Consider the following 27,326-nt stretch of genomic DNA (forward strand, 5'->3'; position numbering starts at 1 on the left):
CTAGGACAGACTCCGTATCAGTGATATGTAAAAAATACGTGTGTTTTGGCCAGATACTGTCTTCCCTAGAACTAGCATAAAATGAGAATAATGTGTCATAGAGGACAAGCTGAAAACCAGTGTAGTGTCTGTAGGAGGTAGAGCTCCTTTTGCTGTTATCCTTAGATACCTGCTGCATTCACACCATTGTAAACTTTGAAGCATTACACAAGGAGAAAAAGAAGGAAATAAATATTTTTTATTGCTTTGTTGGTGATGTGCTCAGAATCAAAATGGGATTGTGTTTTTCAAATAGATTTCTGTCTTCTATTTTATAGTGGATCATGTTCTCATTTCTCTGCTGATGGGCAAGTCTGCTAAGAGATTATTTTGTGTTTAGCATTGTGCAGGCTTGGAAGTCAGCCTGTACTTTCTAACAAGTGCCAGTGTGATGCTGCTCAGACCTGAGTGTCACTGACAGGAAATGGGACTGTCATTTAGCAAACACATTCAATGGTTTTTAAGTGGGTCCATATCCAAATTTAGTGTGTAATGTCCTTTATATCTACTTAATGGCTGCCTACACACTCTTGTCCTGCAGCTCACTCCTGTGAGCTTGCAGCTGCCTGTTTTTGCCAATGAGACCAAACCATAACCCTTTCCAATAGCCCCCTCCATCTTCCCAAGCCTGGTACCCGTGAGATTGTAGCCAACAATCACAAGTGAAAAACAACAGCTGGATCATGGGGTTCTGCAGGCTGATGAGCCAGCTACAGGAAGGCTTCATCAATGCACTTTTTATCTCGTTTTTATTAGATGTGCTTTTTATCTTGGACAATGCAAGCTGCATCTGCAAATGCTTTATAATAGGGCCTCTTCACTGCCAGGAATTGGGATGGCAGCAGTTCTACTTGAGATCCTACTGTGGAAGGCAGCATTTACTGTGCAATTTTAACTTCTTTAGAGAGTCCAAATAGTGCAGAAGGTGTGACAGGAAGGGAGAAGTTGACAAAATGTATCTTGCATTTGGTTTATTTGTAAAGAAGATTCTTACTAAAGCTTGGTGGTCTGAACTCTGCAGTCACTGGCCCTGGATCCAAGTTTTGTGATCCTTTCTTGTATTGTCCTCTCCTCAGTTTAAGCTACTGTGGCTGCTTTGCAGTGTGTGTGATGGGGACTGTGCTTTCAGAAAAGGGGGCAGCGCCTCAGCCTGACGCTCTGCCTGCAGCAGCGTGGAGGGTGCAGATGCTGGGCAGCTCTCAGCAGCAGGGAGGTGCACTCAGCAATTCCCCCATGTCCTCTGAAGGGAAGGCAGTGGCCATGAGTTGTCTAATGTTCTTATATATTATTTGAGTCATTATAACACTTAGACACACTAATCATAAATCAAGAGCACAGAAGAATGAAGATGACCCCTGTGTCCAAAGAGCAGGGTGGTGGGGCAGGATGAGGAATGCACCTGTGCTAGAGGAGAGAAAGAGACCTAAATATGGGTCAGTCATGTCAGTCCTCTTCATGCAAGAATCAAGAAACAGGCTTGTAACACTTAGAAGATTTAAAAAAGAGTAAAGTTAATGATCTCTTTATTGTCTCCAGACTTTCTGGCTTTTAGAGTTTCCATTTGTTTCTCAGAAAATGGGAAGATCATAAACTTCTTGTGTTGAAAGTTGATAATCTCCCTTAATTGCTTGAATCTATAAGCTGCGACATGCAGAGAAATATTAGTTATTTGACCCTCACAGTAAATTTGCAAAGTTGACAATTCTGATGGATGTAATGGGAAGAGAAGATGATAACATGTTTTAATGTGGTGCATATGGGTAGGTAATTTAGGGAGTATACAGAACAGGAGCAAGAAGAGGTCAGGCAGTGTGGGTGTAACGAAGGGAGAAAGCAATCAAGGCAAGCAGGAAAGCAAACAAAGCGAATAAAATAGTGTTAATGTTTGACTGGCACTCAAGGCTCTACAGAAATCACCGTTTCCTCTCTCTCTCCTTTCTTTCCTTTTTTATTTTTTATTTAACAAAGCTTTTGACAACAACAGCAGCAAAAATAATAGCTCCCAGAACTAGTATATTTACCCACAGCATGTGGTAACCCTTTTCTGTTGATTTTAAATGAAATTTAAAACAGAAACTGTGTTAGCCCTTGTGAAAACATTAAGCTTGTCAATTTGCCGAATGTGCATTGTATAATTTGAGCTATATTTTTCTATTATTTAAATTAAAACAAGCTCTTGTTCGTGACCTCTTTATGTTTTTAATGCATTTTATTAGCTTTTTCAAAGAACTGCTGATATGAAGTATTTATCTTATGGTGTTCAGTAACTGGTTTTAAGATAAATAATTTTGGATATTCATATTTGTTGCTGAATCTGGTGCTTATTGTTTTAAGGATAAAACTATTAGAGGTAGAATGTTTTTCAAAATGCACCGTCTCTGAGATTTTCAGTAACAACCCAAAGACCCTAGGATTTTCTCAATCTTTCTTTGCTTTAAACTCTGCTTGTGCTTTTAGCAGTGAATTTTTCAGTTTTGCTCTTTGTTTATGCTACATTTCCTTCAATATATATGTGCTCTGACAGGTTTTTTCCTTTTTTTAAGATGTTTTCATATGGTCATGAGGAAATGCTTTAGCTGCAAGTGTCGGCTTCATCATGGGATCCCAGTGGTTGAATGATTCAATTTTTGTAGTTTCTTTGTAAATCTGAACAGTGGGTGATGTCATCCACTTCTGAAACTGAACACTCCCTGTGTGAACAGCTTTGAACTACAGATTTGATTTAGGAATGTTGCTGCTAAGCTTCAAAAGACACTGCTCTGTCCAGCTGCAATTCTGACTTTTATAGGTTTTGTGCAAGGTCGATGAGAAGTTTGTTTATCCAGGCCTTATTTAATTCCAGTTTGGTTTTTCAGAGATGTTGTTGTGTTAAAAGCCTGCAGAGTCTGCTCTTTCTTAAGCAGTCTTTAGAGAGCAACCTCCACGCATTTCTTTTAAATTAACCCCCACCATATAATCTCTAAAAAAATAAACAAACTTAAGACTTTAATGAAGATGGTAAACAAGTAAGCATCCTTTTAAGCCCTCATTAAAGTAAAGCCCTTGGTTAATAATGAAATTTGTAGATAAGTGTCCACTAACAACTGTCAATTCTACTCCCACTTGTTTGCTCTTCCACCATATTATAGCCTTGCTAAGACCTCCCCCCTTCAGATGGTTTAGAAATCATGAGATATTTTTCTTCCTTGTTTTTATTCAGAACTCTTTCTCTCAGGCATGTTTCCTCTCTTTAAACTGCATTCACCCAGTTCAAAAGGATGATGAATACTGTGTGCTTTCCTTCACCATGATTCATCCATGGGCTTGCTCTTCTTTCTTCACTCTCTCCCACCCCAAGCTTCCTTTCAAAAGGGAGAAGGAACCAGAAAAATGTTGTTAAAAGAGAAAGTGTACATCTATGTAGCTGTCAATGCAACAAATCCCCTACGACAGGACAGTTAAATGGCTGCTGGAAGTGCTCTGGAGACACTGCCAGGGTTGTCTGTTATTGCTGCGTGTGCTCCGCTTTGCCCAGCGTGACCCATGTGATGGGGAGGGGAGCAAAGGCAATGAGCTGAGCAGCCAGGGCAGGCAGCAGGGCCTGGAGCTGTGAGACAGCCCTACTGCAACCAGAACATTTACACTCACCTTGGTTGGGGGTCTCCTTTAATTTTGGAACCCTCCTGCACATCAGGACACGGGGCCCCATGAAGACTGGGTTCACTTGTCCCCACTCTGTCCTTCAGTGGTAGCGATGTGATCTGAAGTGACTCTAAAGAGGGTCTGTTACCGAAATCTCTAGATTGAAATGCATTGCTAAAAAGAATTTTCAATGATGGCATGAAATGACTGCTGCTGGAAGATGGCAAGCCATTTGTGAGGAGAGGTCCCTTTGGCACCAGCGCTTTCCCACTTAACAAGAATTTCAGTGCCATGTTGTGCATTTGATCTGCGTGCACTGTTTATGGCATTTATTGGCCGTGAGAAGGCAGCCTACAGTAGTTGGATGTTTAAAGATTTACGCTTGGTGTTGTTGTGATATGGGTAAATGAGTGAGAGACAGTTTTGCTCACCCTGCTGTCTTGATCTCTGGATTTTTGAATGACATATTTTCACTGCCTGATTTTCATTAGAAGGCAAATTTTGGATGCACCTTTTAAGAGAGAAAAGCCCTCTGATTTATTCCGTCACTGCTTGTACGGAGCATGAATTTGCCTTTTTCTTTGTATTCAGATATATGCTTTTGCACTTGATCCAATGCCAAGGCAAATATCAAACAATATAAACCAGATGAATATACCAGAAGGCAATAGATACTCTCTTCTACTGTTAGTGTGAAAGATTATGAAGTCCATCATGTGTTCAGATAAAGTTTCTCTTTGAAAGTAACAATGCTTTAGAATTTAATTACTTAGAAAAATTAACCTAAGTGCTGAAATAATAATGTAGTGCTTGAACATACATATGTATGTGTATGTTTCCTGTTTGTGTGGCTTAGTTTTGGTTTCTTGTTATCCTGATTAATGAAATAGTGGACTTTGTGGCTAAAGATAATGAGGTTGCGTAAGCTGAATCATGTTGAGGGTCTTTTGAGGCAAGGAAGAACTGAAAAGGATAAAAACCCCTTCTTCCCACAACTAAGGCTGAGAAAAAAAACCCTGAAGATTGTTTGAGGTGGCTTAACCACTTTATCAGACATTCATGTGGGAATAGAGAAAAAAGGAGTAGGGAAGAATCCATGTATTTATTTAGTGCAGAGCGTGGTAAATTATAATGGATGTTGCATAGGCTCAGATATCAGGTGTCTGCCTAAAATTCATGAAAGCAGCATAATTCAGACTGAACTTTATTCTCTTCCATTATGCCCAGCTGTTTGAAAGAAGCAGACATGTGTGCAGAGTCTCCAGATGTTTGATGATCACTCACAAAGGGAGCAAAGGAGGGAGATATACTATTTGTTCAATTTCGTATTTTCAGATTATGAATTCAGTTTTTCAGCATGTTTCATGGAATTTTTGTGTTTTATTTACTTTTAATGCCATTGTCTCCATATTTATGTATTGCTTATTTCCTTACAAGTATTGTCATTCCCCCTTTTTCTTTTGAACGAGAAGAAAAGATGGTGAAGGTGATGGCAGGCAGTCATTTAATCATGCTTTACATCACTGTAATGAAGTGTGCATTATCCCCAAGAAAGGACTGTACTACAGAGGGATTCCTCAGTGTCTTGTGGGAAATTTCTGGCAGTATTAAAAAATAGACCTAGCTGTTCTGGTGGCAGTCTAGCATAGTGGGAGTGACACGTGGACCTGGTGGTGGGAAGTTTGATTCTGACTTCCCACTTTCAGGTGGTTGAAAAATTTACAAATTATTTGTTTTACAGATGTTACAATTTATTCACCTTAGCGTTTTTTTTTTTTTTTTTTTTTTTTGGTGTTAAAACCACAATTTTGATCTTAATTATGAATCAAATGATTCTCTATTTGATTATTGCCGGTCAATTTGACTATTGCTAGTCAAATAGTTCTGTTTTATTTGATTACTCATGTGGGTCATATGGTCTTGTTTCTGTTTTCTTTTTATAAGTCCTTCAGCACCAGTAATCACGTGTGACAATCTTAAAATTTCAGGAAAACTCAGATACATAAAACTTAATTTGAAACCAACACACGACTGTCACAGGTGTGGGTAAACTGAGTTTCTTTAAACTTTGTTTAATGATTTATGAATAAAGCAATTGCATTTAATAAGCTTCTTTGTAGTCTGAATTCTCTGCCTTTTCTAAGTGCTACATGTTAATATTAGACATGTTTGTTCTGGTGAAAGGTAAAATACAAAGAGAAGTTCAGTAAGGAAATGAAGAATCACCAATACAATCCTCTTGACAGTGCTTCCTTCAAGCAAGCACAGATTGCATCCACCTTGGCAAGTGATGTAAGTTAGTTGGCTTTGTATTTTATGTGCATTTACATCCTGAATAACCTAATATTTGTTCACAAGAAGAATTTCTTTTTTCATCTTATGAATTCCTCTGAGCTACAGTCTCTGTTATACAGTGTGTAGCAGGTACAGCATGTTATCCATTTCTTCTTCTGCTTCTGACAGAGGGCCTGAAGAGTTTTTCATAACCATTTTAAATGAGATTTGTCTCACTTAATTTTGTGTATCAAAAGGTGTGACCGTTTACTCTGAGCTTCTTGCCTTGTGCTTGGTCCCTTTTTATTCAGGAAAGAAATAAACAGGTCTAGAGGTCAATTCTTCTCACCTGTTAGAGGTGCCTGCCTTTAGAGTAGCAAAGTACTGTCATCTCTCCAATGGTTATGGAAGGAGGTTACATGAGCAGTTCAGATTTGGATGTTGGTTTTTTAGACTTCATTCTTCTGCTTGATCTTTTCAATGGTATTACAAAATACAGCAGTCACTAGGTTCAGCAATGGGTGGCTGCTGCTGGAGCCAGACTTTATCAAGTGATAATGCTCTTGGGATGATATATTTAAAAATGTGTTTAATGCTAAAAATGTGATCTCTTTGAGGCTGTGATCCCAGATAGCCAAAAGACAAGTCTTCATTCTGTAGTCCAGCATTTCTGAAGTGTGAGGTACCATGCAATGGGAACAGGAAAAACTGGCTCTGGGAAGGGTGCAGAAGATTATGTAATTATTTCCAAAATCTAAATGTGTAGTAAAAAATCAGTTGAAGCAGTTATTATTATAAGAAATGGGCAAATTGAAGTGAGGAACATGGTACATATATGGAAATAACTAAAGGTATTAGTTTAAAAGATTTCTCAAGCAAGACAGGTAAGGTAGCTAGTTTTCTTCCTGTAAATTTGGGCAAACTGGTCTCAGGAGAATGGAAAATCCTACTGTAGGATGATGAGAAGTTACTTTCTTCTGCTTCATTAAGTGATTATATTTTGCTTTAGGTCACCATATTGCTTATAATTGCTGCAAGCAATCTGTGTTGGATAAAATATCCAGGAACGTTTCCCTTTAACTGCTATATGTCAAACTTCTAAATTGGATGGTGTGATTCCTGAAGCTGGGGAAAAAGAATAAGAATTAAAGGTGTTTAATATGAATAGACCCAAAGTATTGAGTAAGATACTCTTGATTTAAGTAGGGGGTGGGAAGGGAGGGGAGAGGAACAAAGAAACTAATTAATTCTAGCTTGAAAAGTGATACAAAGTGTGGTTTTGTTTTAAGTGTCCTTGTTTGGAGAAAAAGTTTGAGTAGTTCCTAAGTACTTAGCAGAATGAGTCCGATATTGTTCTTTCCTTTTCTTTGAAATAATAGTAGGTGACCACCATCTAGTGGCTGGGAGAGATTTTTCAGGGAAGCACTTCATGTTTTCTCTTTCTGAATGGTCACACTGTAATACAGAGCTGTGAATTATTTTATTAATCTTTACTGTGCATAACCTGAATTTTCTTTCCAGGTGAACTACAAGAAAGATTTGGAAAGCCTACATGATCCAGCATCTGATCTACCAAATCTGCTGCATTTAAACCATGCTTTAAATATCAGCAAAACACAGAGTGATGTAAGTTGCCTTTTTAAGAAAAATAAATCTAGTAAGGAATGTGCTATGTATAGTCACGGTAGGAAACACATTTTTGCTCTCAAATGTAGTGGAAAATAGTGTTGCAACTGTAGTAGATGAGGGGTGTAGTGAAGAAAACCAGGTTTTTATGGAGACATATTTCAGTTATTAGAACAGATAATATATACCGTGGAAGAATCACACAGACTTCTGATGTTGAGTGTTTCTTTTCATATGCCTGAAACATTGACTGTTTTTTTCTTTGTTCTAAGACCTAAAATACTTCTTTCCTTGCAAATCTCATTTTGTCTAAGATCTTGCTTTCATCTGCAAGTCTCTGTACTGAAGTGACCATTATGCTAGTTTCCTATTTGGACTTTTTTTCATGAACAGCCTCTGGAGTGTTAGCTTACTTTGGGCTTCTCTAGCTAAGCTTTTTTCTCCTCCTAACTGTCTGACTCTTCCTACGCTGGGTCAGATAAATAGGCACATGCTCCGTTCTGCCACATAGCAAGATGTGCCCCTTGATGGGGCTGATGTTCTGATATATGATCGTGGTAGGGGTTGAAATAGGAGGGAAGAGCTAGGAAACCCCTGGCTCCTGTGCCATTATGAAGGTTCTTTCCCACTCCAAGAGCACCTATGCTGCATGTCTGTAAGCTGGTTAGCTGCATTTGTCATCTTTACTCCAGAAAACACAGCAGGCCTGCAGAACTGCTGTGGAGAGGCATGAGTGGGTGGTGTTGGGAAGGAAGGTTGCTCTGTGGTTGGCAGGAGTTGGGTGTTTCATAGACAATTAACTCTCATGAGTAGGAGCATACTGGGTCATCTTTTGGGTCAGTGCCTGCTTATGTCTAAAATAATAAAAATAATCCATCTATATTTGATTTTTGTGTTGTTTTTTTATTTTATTTTATTTTATTTTTTTGGAGAATTGAAGCTTTTTTTTTTTGTCTGTCTCACTCCCACTGTGAAGGTAACACTGACTATCCCCTTTTGTAGGAGTAATAAATGAGTTCGAGTCTTTTTCTTGCTGCATTCTTCATGCACTTTTTGGCCCAAATCTAGTTTCCTTCTAGTGTATGGTAAGATTGGCAGTCTTGCTGATTAAATGACCACCCTCAGAATGGACTTCGTCAGTTTATCACCTTAGCTCTAAGGATATAGAAACCTGGACTTTCCCTTAAGGCAGATCATGCCTTGCAAAACCTATTTCTTTCTTTTGTCCTGGAGGTTGATTCATAAATGTCCATGTGCTTGTCTGAGGACTCTGTAAATACTAAGCCTATGATTTTTGCATTGTCCAGATCTTGCTGAATATTTTTATTTGGTACAAGAAGAGAAATGCTTTCCTAATCCCTAAGCTCTCCATTAAATACCTGTCTTTTAAAGAAATCCCATTTTCATAGTCCTTCTCAGACTTGACCTCCCCATGTCATCACTTTTATTTAAACATGGTTTACTCTTCTGCCTTTCTCCCTCCTTTTCCAGTGCATTCCATGTGTTCTCCTTGGCTCTCCATAGCTCATACCAAATCTATTTTGTAATCTGCCACCATTGTAAAAAATAGTCTTCCTGACTTCCCTGTGTTAACTAGTTTCCAAAGACTGGTTTATGGTCTATTTTTTTTTTTTGGCTTTTTTTTTGTTTTTTTTTTTATTCTGAAACACAGAGCTGCTTGCTAATTGCCTGATTTTGCTGTTTCCCTGCAGTACACCTTTCTCCACTGAACTTTTTGTTTCTCATTATCTTCTACATAACATAGTTATGCCTGCACCAGTGTGACAGATTGAAACCTATATGGTTAATTAAACTCATAAACTAATATTGTTGATTGAATGAATGGTTTTGCTTATTGACCTGAAGCGTAGAAGTGTGTACAACATTATGAAGCGCTTATACTGTAATAGCAATCCAGGGGTGTTATACAAGTCAACTTCCATGGGAATAAATTCCAACAGTTAATTGGAAATTCCAACAGTTAAGAGGAAAGCTTGATGGGCATCTTTGGACATAAACAGATTTGGATGGGTCAAACTCATCCTGTTTTATTATTTTGATGAGGAAGAAAATTACAAGGTAGAATTCTCCCTTCATGCCGTATTTTCTGGTTTCACTTGGAATGGGGTAATTTTCTTCCTAGTAGCTGGTGCACTGCTGTGTTTTGATTTAGGATGGAAACAATGTTGATAACACACTGGTGATTCAGTTGTTGCTGAACAGTGCTTGCACTAGGTCTAGAACTTTTCAGCTTCTTATGCAGCCCTGCCGTTGAGGTAGCTGGTGGTGCATGAGAAGCTGAGAGAGGACACAGCCAGGACAGCTGACCCAAACTGGCCAAAGGGATATTCCACACCATATAGTGTCATTCTCAGTATATAGACAAGGGGAAAGTTGTCCAGGGGTTAGGGGTTCCTTGTCAGGGACAGGCTGAGCACTGATAGGTTGGTGATGAGTGACTTATTTTCATTTGCATCTCTTGTTTTTTTCCTTGAGCTTTATTTATATTTTTTTGTTATTTTCCTTTTATTACTGTTTATTATTATATTATAGCTTATTTTATTTAAATTATTTAACTCTTATCTCAAACCACAAATTTTGTCACTTTTACCCTTCTGATTCTCTACCCATCCCACTGGGGTAAAGTGTGTGAGCGATTGTGTGGCTGGCTGTAGTTAAAACATGACAGATATATATGCAATTCTGGTATGAACTATGGAGATACAAAATTTGACACTTTGATATATGTAGAGCAGCTAGTTTAATGTTTTTCGCATTTTAAATCTGTTCCTATTGTGGAGACTGAGATACTAATGAAATACTAAAGGGGGCTAAAAAAGGGAGAACTTTGATGTATTTCATTTTAATGAAGAGGGTGAATAAATAGAACTTCAGAGACTGAATGCGGTGCTTGTAGTTTAGCTTAATGCAGCAAAACGTTATGAGTTTAGCTAAGTTGATTTTATAGAATTTCTTTAAAATTTTCTTCCATTAGCTGAGGAATGGAGTAAAAGTTTGAGATCAGTGTCTGTAGATGGAGGTAATTTTAATTTGTTTCCACTACTAAAGTGTTTTTGTTGTGTGACATTTATAGTTCTTTCCACTAGGAGGCAAACGCAGACCATCATATGTGTTCCTTTGCATTTCAGGTGTAAATAATAATGTTTCTTTTCTATGGAACATAGAAACATCTGACTTTTAGATTAGCAGGAAAACTATTTTTTCTAGGAATGTACAAAAGCTATTTTTTATCATATCCTTTTTTTTATTATTTCATCACAACATTTTAAATTCACATTTGATAGAACTCCCCAGTTTGCAGGACTAAAATATAGTTTCTTTTTTCTATGTTTTTTCTTTCACGGTTATTTTAAATAGTATTTAAATTCCAAAACCTTCTGGATTTTGTCTGTGAAAACAAAATGTTTGGATGTTTGGAAGTTTTTTGTTTCAGTATGAATATAAGAAATCATTTAAGCAAAACAATTGTTTCTATCATTTCAGCCCAGACACTGCAGAACAAATCCATTTCAAAGAAAATGCAGTGCTTCAAAGTCAGGTATACACAATGACAAATGAACACATCTTGCAAAGAGAAAAATGCAATGTTTTAACAATGATTAAATCATGCACAAAACCACATAATAGATTTCAGTGATGTACAGTGCATATTCAATCAGAAGCACCCCATGAGGAGAGAGGAGAATGTTTTTGCAGGACCCAAGCCTAATGGAGAAGCCTGACAGGGAAAGAAATTCAGACATCGCTATTTTTGAAGAGACATAGAAATTAAAATCACATTACTTACTATAAATGCAATATTTTGATTTGTAGCTATTTGCTTTCCTTTAAGGCTTCTGTAAACTATTCCATCATGCCCCACACTGACTAATGGAGATAAGTAATGTGTTTGCCAGTCTTAATCAAAAGAGTGTGAATGAATGAGTTCAGAAGGCTTCTCCAGGTTTCCAAACAAAGTGTATTTCCTTTGTGAGTTAGCACAAAGGAATAAGTTGATGTCTTAACCCTGTGTCCTTCACTGTGATTTTGCTGCTAGCTCTAAGGTCATGGTCCCTGGTAGATGTGAGGGGAGTGTTGGTGCAGGACAGGGTCCTACCAAAGCAGTAGTTTTCCTTCACTTCTCCTTCCCACAGGTACAAACTAAAGTGCATTTGAGAGCAGTGCTTCTGAGCCTGGAACAAAGACCTGTGGAGCCTGGCTGTGAAACAGATTTTGTTGTTGTTACAGTAAATGTGTTGTTTTATGGAAACAGCAGGGGATCCTATTAAAAAGCTGCCAAGTGCTCAGACATAGGTTATTTGGCCAAACCTATGCAATTAGTTTAAGGATTGTACTTGATGCTCCTTATTCCTGTTGTCTTCAAAGTTCACAATTTCTAGGTCTGAATTGTGTAGAAAAGGAATAAATTACTCCAAAACGTATTACCTTATCTAACTGCCCAGTGGGTTAAGTTTAGAAGAAGTCTTCCAAGTCAAAACACCTAAGGAGTATGGCTAAGACAGGATTTGTTTCTTGCCAGGGCAAGCAATCAGATCTCATTCTCTCAGCTGTTAACAGACTTTATTTTAATTTTACTAGGTCAAGTACAAAGAAAATTATGAAAAATCTAAAGGCAGATCAATGCTGGAGTTTGTGGATACACCAATGTATCAACTTTCAAAGGAGGCTCAAAAGATGCAAAGTGAGGTAAGTAAAAATGTACTTTTTGAACAAGTAAAATTTTGATCAACAGAGAGGTTAACAGGCATCTTATACTCAGAAATGTAAGAAAATGTACGAAGCAGAGAGTAAATTGTGAAATTGTGGATATGGTAGAGTTATACTGAGTAGTTTTCTCTGCTGTTCTGTAGTTCAGTTCTTGTGAATTTGCTTTTTTTCTCAAAAGGCCATTGATACTAACAGTGCACACACATAATTTAATTGAGAAGAAGCTCAATAGGTCATCTAGATCAGAGATTAATAACTTTTAAAATTTTCACTTCAGTTCCATCTTTAGAGAGGGATGGTTCTCATGTGGGAGCAAGTGAAGCCACAAAATCCAGTCCAACCCCATGATTTAGCTGAAACATCCTCCTGCCTTTGTAGCCTGGGAAACTCATCAAGAAGGAGGGACTGTTCCCAGGCTCCAGATCAGCACTGGCTGTCTTATATCAGGCCATGTTTTTCTAAGTTTTTTTTAAAAAAAACTTCAAATGATGGAGATTTTGTGACTTCCCAGACAATCTAGTCCAGTGCATTACCATCCATCCTGAGTGAGATGGATGCACCTGTGTCCCCATGCTGCAGTTTGATGTCATTAGTTCTGCTGTGTCATGGAAAACAGATTATCTCAGCCTCTTGGCAGAAACTTTAATGAGTTTTAAACCATTTCCTTGTGTGACATTTGTCTTCTCTTTTCTGTACCAAGAAAACTATTTCTTTCATAGATCAGGTTCAACATTCTCTTTGGGCATACTGTACACATATTTTTGTCTAGATTGTATCTGTTTCTATAAAAAAACTAGATAATGAAATACATAATGAAGTTGCTTATTTGTGTGAAATCTAATTTATGGCAGGGCTTATTTCTGGTTCTGTTTACAATATCTCTCCTGAAATATGCTTGGAATTGCATATGTATGTACCACTAATTGTTGGTTTTGCTATGATAGAAAATGTACCGCAGAGATTTTGAAGAAGGGATCAAGGGAAGACCTTCACTGGATTTAGACAAGACCCCAGAGTTCTTGCATATAAAACAAGTCACTAATCTTCTGAAAGAGGTAAAGGATTTCTTTTTCCTGTTGTTAAGTTGTAAATGAGTAATAAGCACCTCACTACAAGCTGCTGAGTGCTGAATAACTTAAAATTTTCTTGGCAGTTACATAGAAGTAAAACTTTTCACTATAAAAATTGCTTCACATCATTTTGGATTCTGAATAATCCTGTAGTAAGGAAATTATAAAGCTCAGCATACCTGAACCAGACTATCACTGCTCTCTTCAGATAGATAAAGGGGTGGAAGGAAGAATTTCCATTGGTGTCCAGATGGCAGTTTTTCCCTCTGAGTAATTATTTCACATTTATGGTAGCCTGTTGAGATTATACTGATGCCTTGAACTGCATAGAGTCAATTATAACTAACTTAATTATAATAATTATCTATCATACATGTTATGGATAAAAACCAAAGGAGACCAAAATTCCCTAATAGAGCTGTGATATTGCACAACTGTTTTAGTCCATTTTGTTAGAAGGTACAGGTTTTCTGTAAGCCTACTGTTTCCTTCAGATTTGTGAATGTTCTTCAGTTGTATGTGTCACTAAAAATGAAATTTTTTTCCTGTAACTGAGAATCTTTCTATCTTCAGTATTTTTATATTATTTTTAAAACTGTTTTCATGTTAGGTTTTGAGTATTTTGTGAAAAAAATTAGAAGAGCTAGAAATGCTAGAAGAGAAGAGCAGTGCTAGTAGATATTCTGCCTTTGAAGCTGGGAGCCACCAATATCTTGTTTGTATTTATGGTATTAAGAATAGATTTTTTTTTTTGCCAAAACAAATAAAGCACATTAGAATTAAAAACCCTTGAACTTTGTTCCTTTCCTTGTTCTTTATACAACTTATTCCAGTCCATGCTAGATTTCATATACTTAGAGAAAAAATTTTCTTTTAAGATATTTCTTTATAATTAATCCTCTAATAAATAATTTATTCTGATAAGCCTGATTGTCAGGTAGGCAAGTCTCAAGCTAGGTCTGTTTTATGCAGTGGCATTCTGTGATACGTCTCATATATGCCTTCTCACTAGGGAAAAATTGCAAATCAAGCTGGCATCTCATTCAGTTCATCTTGCCGCTCACCGAATGCCTAAAGAAGTGGGTACTGTATGCATAGTTTTATCATGTACTCTACATGTTCATCTCTGAAATTTTGATGTAGCTCCCCTCCTTAGTGCTATAAGCATTAAGATGTTCTCTAATTCTGACCTCCTCAAGCTTTATGCCTTCTTATTTAGGGAGTAAACCATGCCTGTAAGTCAAAGGGGAAGGAAATGAGAAAATGAAAATGGTATTTCCATTAATGCATAACTGCATGAATTTCTGATGATTTTATATGCATATTCAAGGATGTATTCCAAACACAAAGATTACCTAGGTAAAATGAATTAGTATCTTTCATGATTCAGAAAAATTATGTATTTCTTCATAGTCAAGGATGTAGCTCCGTGTTTTTCCATAAAGGTTCATAATCAACTTTGAATAGATACTGCATGAAACAAGAAAAACCTGGAATTAAAAATGAATTAATTGCTCAGTCACTTTTTTTTTTTTACCCAAATGTCAGATGCTTATTCTGTTGACTTCCCACTGTAGAGAATTCTGCAAATATTTGACACTTTGTAATAATACAAACTTTATTCCTGGGACCACATTTACTACTCCTTCAGAAGAGATAACTGAATTAAATAGTTCTGAGTTAAATAGTTCTAAATTAGAAGAAATTATTCCCTGCTTGTTGTAGGACATGCTTCTGATGATCAAGAGAAGCATCTTTAAAAATATCTGGTTTCCTTTTTTTTAAATAAAGAGCTTATAGGGAAATAAAGGTGCTCACTGCTGCTTATGAAACTTAATATGTAATTAGGAGTATTAATTCTTGTCTATGTAAATAATTCTGATAAATATTTTGTGCAATGTTCTTCTAATTTCTTTGCCCGAAAAGCCTAAACCTCATCTGGATATGTTAAGAGTAATTAAAAATCCTTACATAACTTAAAGATCTTGAACTTCAATAGGCTTACATCAGCTCTCTAGGAGCTGGGAAGAGCAAAAAGAACCAAATGTCTGTGGGCAAGTTCTGGTGTGCTTTGAATTTTATACTGAATATTTGAGTACTCTGGAGGCTGCAGTTGCTGAATGTTGATAGATCATACCAGTGCAGTGTCTAGGAGGCACAGGAGTGATATGGTAGGAATATTGCTTCTACATTTTAATTCATCAAGAGGTTGTTTTAACAGGTCCTAGTATGGTGTTTAGGGAATCCGTCCTGATTGGGATGCCATTAATGGAACTGAGGTAAAAACTGCAGCACTGCTGGTTGGCAGAAAGAGAATGCTGCTGCAGTGAAAATATCTGCCCAGAGACAGACAAAGGCCCTAAACAGTGTGCTAGTGCTGTATAGGACACAGCTGATTTTCAAGAGCAAAAAAAAAAATAGATGACGACATTGAAATCTTCTTTTTCAACATTGTTCCTTTTCATTTCACAATTTCCAATTCTATTTTAAGTCTGAAATCTGTACTTCAGCTAATTCATATTTCATAGAAATTTCAAAGGGACTCTTCAGGTGTTTAATAACTGGCATTTCTTTTCAAGATCTTGCACAAAATAAGAAGTAATGAAATCTCTCTCTCTTTTTTTTAATCGTTAGAAAGAGTATCGAAAAGATTTGGAAGAAGGGATGAAAGGGAAAGGAATGACAGTGTTTGAAGATACACCAGATTTGATTAGAGTGAAAAATGCAGCTCAGATACTAAATGAGGTATGTTATCCTATTCTAAGGTTATTAATATCACAGAAGGTTCACTTTGTGTTAAACTCAAAAGATTCCTGGGTGGTTTTTTTTTTTTTTTTTTTTAATCTACAATGAAATATGTAAGTATTGAAACTAAGGCTATTTCTGTTGTGCTTGAAAAATACAGTAAAGCTCTGGATAAAAAACAACACAGGACAGATAATTTAGATTTTCAAGCAAGTAAAAGGTAACTGGAAATTGTTAGTGGGGTCAGTAGATCCAGGATTTACAGCTGTGCTCTGCTGAGGCTTTCCCAGCATATGAGTTTGGGTGGTCTTCCAGACATCCAAGGCTGTCTCTGGGAAGCAACAGGGGGGCTGGAGGGTGTAGGGAGGGAAGAGGGAAGGCAAAGCTCATGCTGCATGTTATGACTGTGGGAAATAATTTCAGATTTTTTATATATATATATAAAAATCTATTTGATATTAATTTTGTATTTATTTATTGTATAATATATATATGCGTGTTTATTCACACACACACACACACACACACACACACACACACACACACACACATATCCATAAAAAATGGAGGAAATACCATGGATAGGGCCAATTTGACCACTGTAAAGAAGTGCAGGAATATATAACTGTAACTCCTGGGATTATCTTTTCCTTGGTGTTTTACACAACATGAAGCTTAGAGGAAATATCTGCCATCCCACCTTTAGCAGAGAAGAATAGAGGGATGATGTATTTCCGCAGGTTAATTTACAATTCTTGCAAAAAAACATGGTTTGTGAAGTAGAGGGCTGTTTTATCACATTTATTTCCACATCAGAGTGAGACACAGATTGGAAGACCAAAAATCTTTTTGCTCTTGTAAGTGATCAAACCATTGTATTGAGTACAAACATATATTCCTTCTTTTTCTAACTAATGTACAAACTAAAAGTAATTAACAAACACGAAAAATAAGAGGCATTTTAGAATTATATGTATTATATGTATTTACCTTAAAAAAGAAGAATTTTCCACCGGCAGAGATGTCTTAGAATAGAAAAAAGGATGATTATTACTACAGCACTGAAAGTAGAAATAGAATATTTAAAAAAAAATCTACAACTATTGTATACAATATTTGCATATTACTTTTTAATATAATTTGCTGATGAACAAGGAACATATCCTTGCTTGGATAAGCTGAGAATGAAATATTAATTTTGTTTTTAGGTTATTGGTTATTTATAATTTATGTCTTGAGGAAAAAGCAGCAATCATAGATGAGGACTGCCACTTGCCTAATGGCTATGGTTCAGGAAGGACCTATTAAATGAATAAATTACAACTTCCTGATCTGGAAGTTCACTGGAAGCAGTTCTGTATGGTATTAAATTTCTAACATGTAGTCTTGTCATAAATAAAATATTTTCTTAAAAGTAAAATGTGTTTCAATTAGACTGGCACCAAGGACAGACTTATTACACCATGTTCTACAAAGCTAAACTTCCCCTTTACTTTAGAGGATAACTAGCAGGCTGCATGGGCTGATTTCCTCTCACCCTCTTTCACATTAAAAATTCATTGATAGAGATTTGTACATTCATTGACTATCTTCTAAAACTTTTCATCCCGTAGTTTATGTGTTTTTTCTGACAACAGTTCACCAAGAGTCTTGAGTACTGTGACTCTTGAAAGTCTTGATTGATTCTAAATCCTAAATTTGAGTGTCTAGTGGAAAAAAAATCTACTTGTAACTCTCTGGATTTTGTGAATGTGATGTATAAATTCTGTCTTCACAGAGGCAATACAAGAAAGACTTGGAAACTGAAATTAAAGGGAAAGGCATGGAAGTTGGTCCGGATACACCTGAGATAAGACGAGCCAAGAAAGCTTCTGAAATTGCAAGCATGGTCAGTACCGCTCCTGGGGTGAGCTTTCCATTCGACAGAATGCGACAAGTTATTGTGGTTGAGAATTCCAGGTGGTGACCAATCTAGGCAGTACTGAAACACAGATTTCTCTAAATAGCTAATCCATTGAGCTCAAAGAGTTGAACAGTTGCATAATCAGTGTAAAGGGGGAAAGTTAAGACTTCCCAGAACTTAGACCTTCCTATCCCCTTTTGCAGGCTGTCCTTGTTCCTCATGAGCCATGCCTGGCCTGGGCTGTGTTTGGTCACCGTAGGCCCTGCTGCTTTTAGGTCTAAATAGCTACTTATTTAGGTAGGGCCAAATGATAAACAGAGTTAGAGAGACACTAAAGCGTTATGAGCTCAGTCTTGCAAAGCCCAGCAGATGGAGAAATTCTCACGTTGTCTGACTGTGGCTGCCAAAACTGCAAAGACAGGTAGATGTGAAAGGCTACATCGGATTTGGAGTGAGCAGTCTGTTAAAAGAGTTCCTTAACCCATCAGCAACTACAGTGTAGGCATGGATAAGTTCTACAAAACTAGTACTGCTGAATCATTTTTTATTTGGTGGTTTATGAATGCTGGTCAGTGAAATTGCACAGATTATATTGGGAAAAATTTAAGAATTTGGCTGTCAGCTGTGAGTATTTCCAATGCTATTCTTTTCAGAAAGAATACAAGAAAGACTTGGAGAATGAAATTAAAGGAAAGGGAATGGAAGTAGGTACGGATACCCTTGATATACAACGAGCCAAAAAAGCTTCTGAAATTGTCAGCCAGGTAAGCACAGAATTGCTTTTAGATTACTTTGAAAGTAAAACGCATTGAGATGTTAAAAACATAGAATCCTCTTGAACATTCGTAAGCTAAAAAAAAGCAAGCAGTGCACAATGAAAATATTAAATTAAATAAATTGCAGAATTTATTTTTATAGCGTGACCAGTCCTATGAGAATAGCTTTGAAGACAGCATATACAGAGAGCTGTAGTATTAGTTACAGGGTTTTTTTCTACCATTTATTTTTCTTCAGAAGAAATACAAAAAGCATCTGGGGAGAAAAGGGGATGCAAGTTGGTCCATATATTCCAGAAATACAGTATGTCAAAAGGGCTTCAGAAATAGCAAGCCAGGTAGACATAGTCAAAAGCTGAATGTTTTAATTCTGTATAACAATGACTGCTTAGCATACTCTGCTCAAAATACTTTTTCTCTAGCTCTGTAGAGGCTTTTGTAGCCATGCTAAATTAATTTACATGTAGTGAAATGCCTTAACTGTCTGATTGTTATTTGTTTTTGGGCCTGTTACACCATGTAAATTGAATTTAATTATTTACATCTATCTGTAGTTATTTTCACATTACCGAATTACCTAATGTTACCTTACATACATCCTGACAGTGAGGGGAAAATATATATGAGGATACGTTATGTATGAAGGTTTGTTATATATGAGGATATATAGGTATATTATATATTTTTTAGTAAGGGGGCAGACAATGGTAACAGTATCATGGAGAAGACAGGTTTAAGTAAATATTGGATGGGGAGGAGGAGGCTCATCAGCAATAAGCATCTTTTGTGCAGTTTGGATATCCTGAGCATAGAGTTGTATAGATGCAAAAAACATAGATGTATAAAAATTATTTTTCCAGAAAATGTACAAAGATGAAGCAGAGAAGATGCTCTGTAACTATTCTGCTGTCCCAGACACTCCTGAGATGGAGAGGATAAGAAGTACTCAGAAAAACATCAGTTCAGTGAGTAATAGTGCTTCTCTCTTTGCTTGTAACTTTTCAGATATTTTTTAGTTTAAATAGGCTCTCTTGTGCCACAGCGTAAAATAGGGAATTTATGAGTAGGTGTCCTTTGAACCATTTCCATAATTTTCCTGGCAAAAACTGTATCACTCATTTCTTTCAGTAAAATAATACCCGGTTTTTCTAGGTGCGACACTGTTATTTTGAATTTCTAAACCACTTATACCACCTTGCCAAGCCACAGTTATTTTTAAAAGAAGATTTTTTTTTCCATCAAGCCCCAGGAAGTACTTTATTTAAAAGGGAAAAAAATCTGAGGCTTCTTACTATACATATAAGATTTTTCATCTGTTTCCTATAATATAAACTGAGCATCAAGACTGGGGTATAAAATTAGAACAGATCAAATTTCATTAAAAAATATATATATATATATGTAATGATTTTATATTACACTGGGTATATTTTTAAATTTTATGCTAGATTTAAGTTTCAGTTTATCCCTAAATATAAATTATGAGGTTAGATTTCTAAAATTGCCCAGTTTGGGATATATTACGTTTCACTTCCTTTTTGGGCCCATTAATGCTGCTGTTTGTAATTCTGCCTTTGCTTGTAATATAACAGAGAATAGGAGTAAATCTGGCCTCCAGAACAAAAGGCCAGTCAGTGGCTGGTTTTTATGGCAGACTAAGTAATACTAATAAAGCCAGTGATTTGAGAGAAAGGAATATATGATACCTAAATGTTTTTAGTATTATCTGACACACGTTTCTTAACTTAGAGATACTCTCAGCTTCTCCAGCTCTCAGAAGTAACTGAGTAAACTCAGTTAGTTTCTCCCAGAGGTGCTTGCCTGCATCTTCCCTGTACACCTGAGGCTTCTGCAGGGGAGTAAGAGCCTGTGGGGAGAGCAGAGGAGGTGACTCTCTGAGCCTGCTCCAGGCTGTTGTCATGTCCAGCCATCACCTGCCCTTTTTCTTCCTTTGAATGAGGACAGCTGAAATCTGCATCTTTCTAGAAGGAGCTCTTGACAGGCCTACTGGCCCAATTTTGCTTCCTGTCATCTGTTGGCTCCTGGCTCTGAATGGTGTGCTGCAGCATAGTGTGATGTGGTTATCCCTATTTCTCACATCACTGGTGTCCTACCAGGCTAGGCTGAAACTCCCTGGAACAGAGGCATCCACGCCAGCCCCTGTGATCTGCTTTCCTCCCTCCTCCAGCCTTTGGTAGCTTTTGATGAAGTCCTCAAGTAGGTCAGTGGCTCTGGCAGTGTGGACTCACTAACATTTAGGTACCAGGCTTAGTTAAAATAGGTATCACCACTTAGTTCTGCCTTGACAAGGCTCTGATATTTCAGAACCCTTTGCAGCCCTTCAGGCCAATCTGAGTTTCAGTGCCAAGGCTGACAATGATCCTCTTTGTTAGTGTTCTAGATAATAAGAAATAAAATGCTTTGTCTTAGAGGTGATTTGTATTTGCTTTCTTTTGTGATTGTCCTGTTCCTGTTTGTGAGCTGGGTCTTCCAAATGTAGGAAAGTAGTTTACAGCAGTGATTGAACTACTTTTTTTCTTCTTTCTCTATGTTTTAATCTTTCATCCTTCTGTGCAGTTTAGATGATAAAGGTAAATTATTACTGAGTGAAGATACAACTGGAAGCAACCCAAATAGATAAAAAAAAATAGTGACCCCTAATAGTCTTCTGATTTTTGGATTTTGTCTCAAGTGTTTTTCTGCCTTAAGGGACAAAAAATAACAACTAGCTCTGCAGATAAGATTGCTGCTGCTTTTAGCTCTCTAGCTCATTTGGCAGATGATTTATAAAAGGATATTTACTTCACAGTAATCTCTTTCATAGAAAAATTCATGTCTCAAACATATTTTACCAATCCTTCCTTGGCAGAGAAGAAAAGTATATTGTAGTCCAATCCACAATATAAATCTTTCTAACTGACATGATGCAGAAGAATTTTCAAGTTCTTACTCATAAACTGTCTCTGTTATCACATGGTAAAACAAAGTTTTGTTTTAAAATTAAAAAAAAAAAAAAATTTAAAACCTTGTTAAAGGTTTTCTGAATATTTAAAAAATAGTTGCAGACATTCACTCTTCTCTAGAATATTTGGCAGTAGTATTCACCCCAGGCTATGGAGGACTTCAAGGAAGTAGGAGGAATTAGTTAAGAATGATGTTTTTATTGTTTAAGGTTTGTTGACAGGAAAAATCAAATAAATCTTGATTTAAGAAAGACAGAACTACAAAATGATGAAGGTTATTTAATTTTAATTAACTCCAGGATCAGACTTGTTTTTTACACTAATGGGCTGAAAATACTTACTAGAGTGGCAACAGCTGTGACACCAAATACTGAAAATCCAGTAAAACTTCTTTAGGAGTTTTGCAGCATGAACTGGTACTCCATAGTTATTTAAATTGTAACTATGCTTGGAATTTGTGGAGCAGTAATTTACTGTCTCTTTCAGTAATTTCAAATGATTGATTCTACTGATGTGCTTTGTGTTTATCCATTACTGAAACAATTGAAATAGAGAGAATTGTATAAACAGCATGTGTATCTTTTAAGAAGTGAGTTTTGGTTTTAGATACAGACCTCAGCTCTCTGGCTTGAACCTAGGAGTCAAAAATTGCATGATTTGGATTGTAGCTCTGGTTTGTTATGGTTATTTTTCCATGAATATTTCAATTTTCTAGTTTGTTAACTTAGAAATAATAGTAATGTCTGTTCACTTTTCATAGTATTTTAAGATCTGAAGACTACAGAAACCAAATAAAATCCTACATGTACTTTCAATAACATTGAAATGAATGAAATTACTCAAGCATAAAGTTACATTTGTAAAACTTTATACATTATTACATAAATTCTAATACTTTTTTTCCCAATTTAAATATGTAATTGCAAATACTTAAAGATACTGAAGTAATTTTAAAGGATGAGAATATATTATTTGGGTTATAGATGAAAACAATGTTATCATAGTTATTGACAATTAGTCCTATTTATGAAAAATTAAAGTATTTGCTTTCTTACCAAGATTTGTAGTCAGACCAATTTAGAACTTGGAAAATTGCCTAACCCTTTTATGAGAACTAGCATTTGCATTGCTAACAGTCTCATAATTATCTTTTCTTTTGGGGAAATGAAGGTGTTTTATAAGAAGGAAGTAGGAGCTGGCACAGCTGTAAAAGATACTCCAGAGATTGAAAGAGTAAAGAAAAATCAACAGAATATTAGTTCGGTAAGTGCTATTAACATGAATTATTCTTATGTGAGTAAAAGGTGGAGCAAATTTTTTTTTTACTATCTTGTTTACTAAAAAGTTCTCCATTTTCATGTCACACATCTCATTCAATCTGCTGGATTTTGGATATAGAGCTCTATGCTAGCACGGCTAGAACTTCCCTATACTGTAGTAGTTCTGTGTCCAAAGGTACCGATTCTAATTGAAACATTGAAACATGAAAAACAAGAAAATATTTTAACTAAATATTTGAGGAAAGTGCTTTGTCTCGCAGGAGTGAGAAATATGAGATGCATTTCCCCATATGGCAGACTGAACAACAATTGTATTTGCAGGTTAGAAAAATACCATGTGACAAAAAAGAAAATCTATCATGTTCTGTTAGAGACTGCATGTATTGCATAGGACTTGATATACTTCCAGATGAGAAAAACTATGTCCAGACCTATGTGAAAAGGTGGACAGTTGGATCTTCTTTATGTTCTGGGGACAAGTTGATCTGTGGATCTGATGAGAATAGTGCTGAATTGATGTTGTTATCTAAGGATGCCAAATGTCTTTGGCACTTTAATAGGCAAATCAAAATAAATTATCAAAATGAATGTTTTCTTCAAATAATACATTATCTTCTGATAAATATGTGGCAAAACTTGGAAAAAAACCTGAAAAGTGACTGCAAAGCAGCAGAGCCCTTGTAACTGTCTTGTTCATTTCCTTGTTATATTTGGTGGGGACTCCTCTGGGGCATTTTTTATGTTTATGATATAAAAATAATGTATAGACATGATACTATGTTGTGTTTAATTATTAGTTAAAATATGAGTTAGGGTCTCTGGACACCTATTCTCATAGAATTTTGTTGTTTAGTGAATAGTGTTAAACACCTAATTTCCCACCAAAGTAAGGTCAGTAGAGAATTTCCAAAAAATTTTGAAAAGCTCATATTTTCCTTAAAATGTTTTTTCTACTCTATCCATCACTATTCATCTTGTCATTTTGAGTCACAGTGCAAGCTATCATGTGTCCTAAATCCTGAAATAATTGGATATTGAACAGTTGAAACCTGCTTGTTGGGAAGCTGTTGATTTTCTTGATTTGAGGGTGAGGGTTTTTTTGTTTCTTTGTTTGGTTTTTTTGTTGTTATTTTGCTTTTAAATTTCCAATTACCACAGACATTTATTTCAAGAGTAGTCACACAGAAAGGAGAAGTCTTATTCTAACACTTTTTCACAATACATTTCAAAGTGAAATGCAAAAAATAGTGTACACTGTTCTTGCTGTTTTAGAAATCCTGAATAGTGGTGAAGAGGAAAAATGAAAGGTTGATCAGTATGCTAGTAAACACATTCGAGCAAAAACCCACCAAGGGAAGTACAAAATGCATTAGTGGTGTAGTGGTACTATGTAAATAACATGGCCTTTACCTTGCTAGTCTTTGTGTAGAGTTAATGTTTTACAAAAAGTTATTTTATTACATGTAGTGTACTTGAAATTACTTTAGTCATGTATAATATTTATTGGAGGTGTAACATGCCAAATTTAAAGGCAATGTACAAGAATGTTTCAAATTACATGTCAGTGAGAGGGAAATTATATTGTGCAGTAAGAGGGAAATTGTATTGTGTAATTTACAGGAGTCCCAAAGGAAGGGTAAATTACACCAATTTTGAATCCATTAGATTTAAATGTTTTACACATATTTTTGAATTTAGCCAGAAGAACTTGAGACAGCCTTAAAACTATTTTCTGGGCTAAACAAAACTACTATGTGGAATGTGAAGCAAATTTGCAGTGAAACAAACACCAGGGCACCAAAATAACACATGCAGTACAACCAACCACGCATAAAAGTCCATTGAATCACATTCTGAAAGTGATCAAATTCTTCCAGATTACATATGTAAGAGGAAAACGTAAGAATGGTGTTTTCAAAGCCTAAAATATAAGGTGGTGACAGCCAAGGAGGTTGAGCTCATCTCACCTGTTGTGATGATTGGTTTGGAAGAAACCAAGATCTCACAGAACTTTCAAAGCAAGCCACAGACCCATGGACTGTAGCTGAATCTGCACTGAGAAGCTATAAATAACTAAAGACATTTAAAAACTTGTTTATATTGTGGGGCAGGCAGGATTGGACACAGCACTGGGAAGAAGAAGTGCTTTGGGAGAATCTATTTGTGTTTTCATTAGTGTGAAATCTGTGAGGAAACTCTGGTGGTATGTAAGTCAATACCACAAAGCTGGGGGGGTCTTATTAAAATTCAAGTAACAGACATTTTGAAGCATTTTAAGGATGAGTAGCACTGCCAATTTTTAAACTTACCTAACAGTCTCTATTAAAAGACCCTTTTTTCTAGTGCTGTAGTCTTTTTGCCAGTCCTAAACTGTCTGGACTGTAATTTTCCATTCCTGCTCTGTACTTTGGACTGGTTTGGTTTTATTTATTTATAAATTTCAGTCAAAGCAGCTTCCAAGTATGAGCTTACAGGAAAACAAGTTGTTTTGTCTGTGCTATGAAATTGGGCATTCTCCAGAAGTACTGTGTCTTGAGAAGAGAGTTGAAAATTTGATGTTAGGAAAAAAACAGTAAATATCTGACAGCACCTGCAAAAGCTTCAACAATCCAGACAACTACATCCTCACCTGTGTGTCACATGTGCTTTTAAAGAACTTAAATGAGACTTTGAAGCCATCTACCCTTTTAGGAACACCTAAAAGGCTTGGTTTCTGAAATGGACTGGTAGAATCCATAGCAAGTTAATAGTAAGACCAAGTCATTTTCAAAATGGTGTGGATCTCCAAGTAGTGTATGCAGCATCCCAGTTATGGTGAAAATATCCACAATCCCATGTGATGTATATTCCCACTGCAAGAGTTTTAGTACACTAGAATTGTTATAAGTGCTCTCTGCTCATGTTATCAAATAAGGTACATCAGAGAGCCTAGAAGACTGTTTTAGAAATTAAGTATAACTGTTGCTTTTCAGGCCAATGATGTTAGTAGATGTGGTCTAGTAGTGCAGTATGTGTAAGGGTGATAGTATAAAGTGATAGATGTGTTTTAGTGCCTGTCTCTCGCTTCTTTAAATTGATAATATTTTTAATATCTGTTGTGCAGATTAAATACAAGGAGGAAATTCGACATGCAACAGCTATTTCTGATCCACCTGAACTAAGGAGAGTTAAAGAAAACCAGAAGAATATTAGCAATGTGTGCCTCATTTTCATTTCTTGCACACTTCTCTCTGCTGTATTAAATGTTATTAATGTGTCTTGGTGAATATATCTGTGGTGTTTGTGCTACTTTCTGTTTGTCCACAAAGACCAATTTAATCAGTTAATTGTAAAATGATAATTCTTTGGCCTGCACTTTGATTCATAAGAATGAAAGTGAAGTATTTCTGTTGAAATAACAATTGTCTGTGTTTGAAATAGAAGAACTGCCAGAGGGTGAGTACTATGTATTGTGTGGGAAGATGGGATTGATTATTAAGGAATGGTACTTTCCATCCAAATGCAATGTGCTCTTTAGTGATGTCTAGCACACTTTATGTATTTCTATTACTTGGAAATCTCTGTTATAATATCTTCTGACATGTTTGTAGGTTCAGTACAAAGAACAGCTCTGCAAAGCTACACCTGTGAGTGTCACCCCTGAGATGGAAAGAGTCAAGAGGAATCAAGAGAATGTCAGCATGGGAAGTTGCTATCTTTGAATACTTTGTATAATTTTTGGGTGTAGAAGATGAATACAAAGTTCTGTTTTCTGAAGTAGTGCCTTTCCTTTAGTCTGGGGAAAACTAATGTATTGTAAGGTGTTCGAATTCAAGTAATGGAATTACTTGAAAATCTTCTCTTAGGAAGCAATTGTGACAAGGCTTTGCTTTGTTTGAGATGTTATTATCTTCCTTGGATATTTGCAGAAAATCTTGACTTTTTTTTTTTTTTTTTTTTTTTTTAAACGGAGTATCTCTTTCCAGTTTTATTTTTCTTTGCTTTGAGAAAAATTAGCAACAGTTGTGCTCAAACTTCTGCTCTCTTACCTGTCTCCTTCTGGTTCCCCAGTAACCTCTCTGTCAGAATTTAGTATTTAATGGCTGAGATAACCATTTGCAGGGACACAGAGAAGAAGACAAGGACTGGAGCATGCTACTGCCTTCCTGCACTGGTGAAGTTGTACCCTGTTGAAGAGTCCATGAGAGACCAGGCACTCTCCTCACTGAGAGCTGCCATCAGCAGCTGTGGGTCATGGGTCCACAAATAGCTGCAGTGTTTCCCGAGGGTGCTTTCTGTTGCATTTGCCAAAATAATTTTGA

At 36.3% G+C, this 27,326-nt stretch overlaps 1 protein-coding gene across 1 annotated transcript in view; it reads left to right on the forward strand.

The window, feature by feature from the left end:
• Nucleotides 1–27,326, forward strand: part of LOC128812810 (nebulette-like) — an 87,061-nt gene that overhangs the window by 25,635 nt on the left and 34,100 nt on the right. Inside the window, 14 exon segments of the mRNA XM_053987457.1 lie at nt 5,845–5,952; nt 7,456–7,560; nt 11,015–11,119; nt 12,160–12,267; nt 13,233–13,343; nt 15,993–16,103; nt 17,881–17,991; nt 18,660–18,770; nt 19,021–19,046; nt 19,048–19,120; nt 19,643–19,747; nt 22,916–23,008; nt 26,129–26,221; nt 26,616–26,707. Coding sequence (XP_053843432.1) covers nt 5,845–5,952; nt 7,456–7,560; nt 11,015–11,119; nt 12,160–12,267; nt 13,233–13,343; nt 15,993–16,103; nt 17,881–17,991; nt 18,660–18,770; nt 19,021–19,046; nt 19,048–19,120; nt 19,643–19,747; nt 22,916–23,008; nt 26,129–26,221; nt 26,616–26,707 — 1,352 coding nt within the window.

The sequence above is a fragment of the Vidua macroura genome, chromosome 1 (genome assembly GCF_024509145.1).
Source record: "Vidua macroura isolate BioBank_ID:100142 chromosome 1, ASM2450914v1, whole genome shotgun sequence".
NCBI lineage: Eukaryota > Metazoa > Chordata > Aves > Passeriformes > Viduidae > Vidua > Vidua macroura.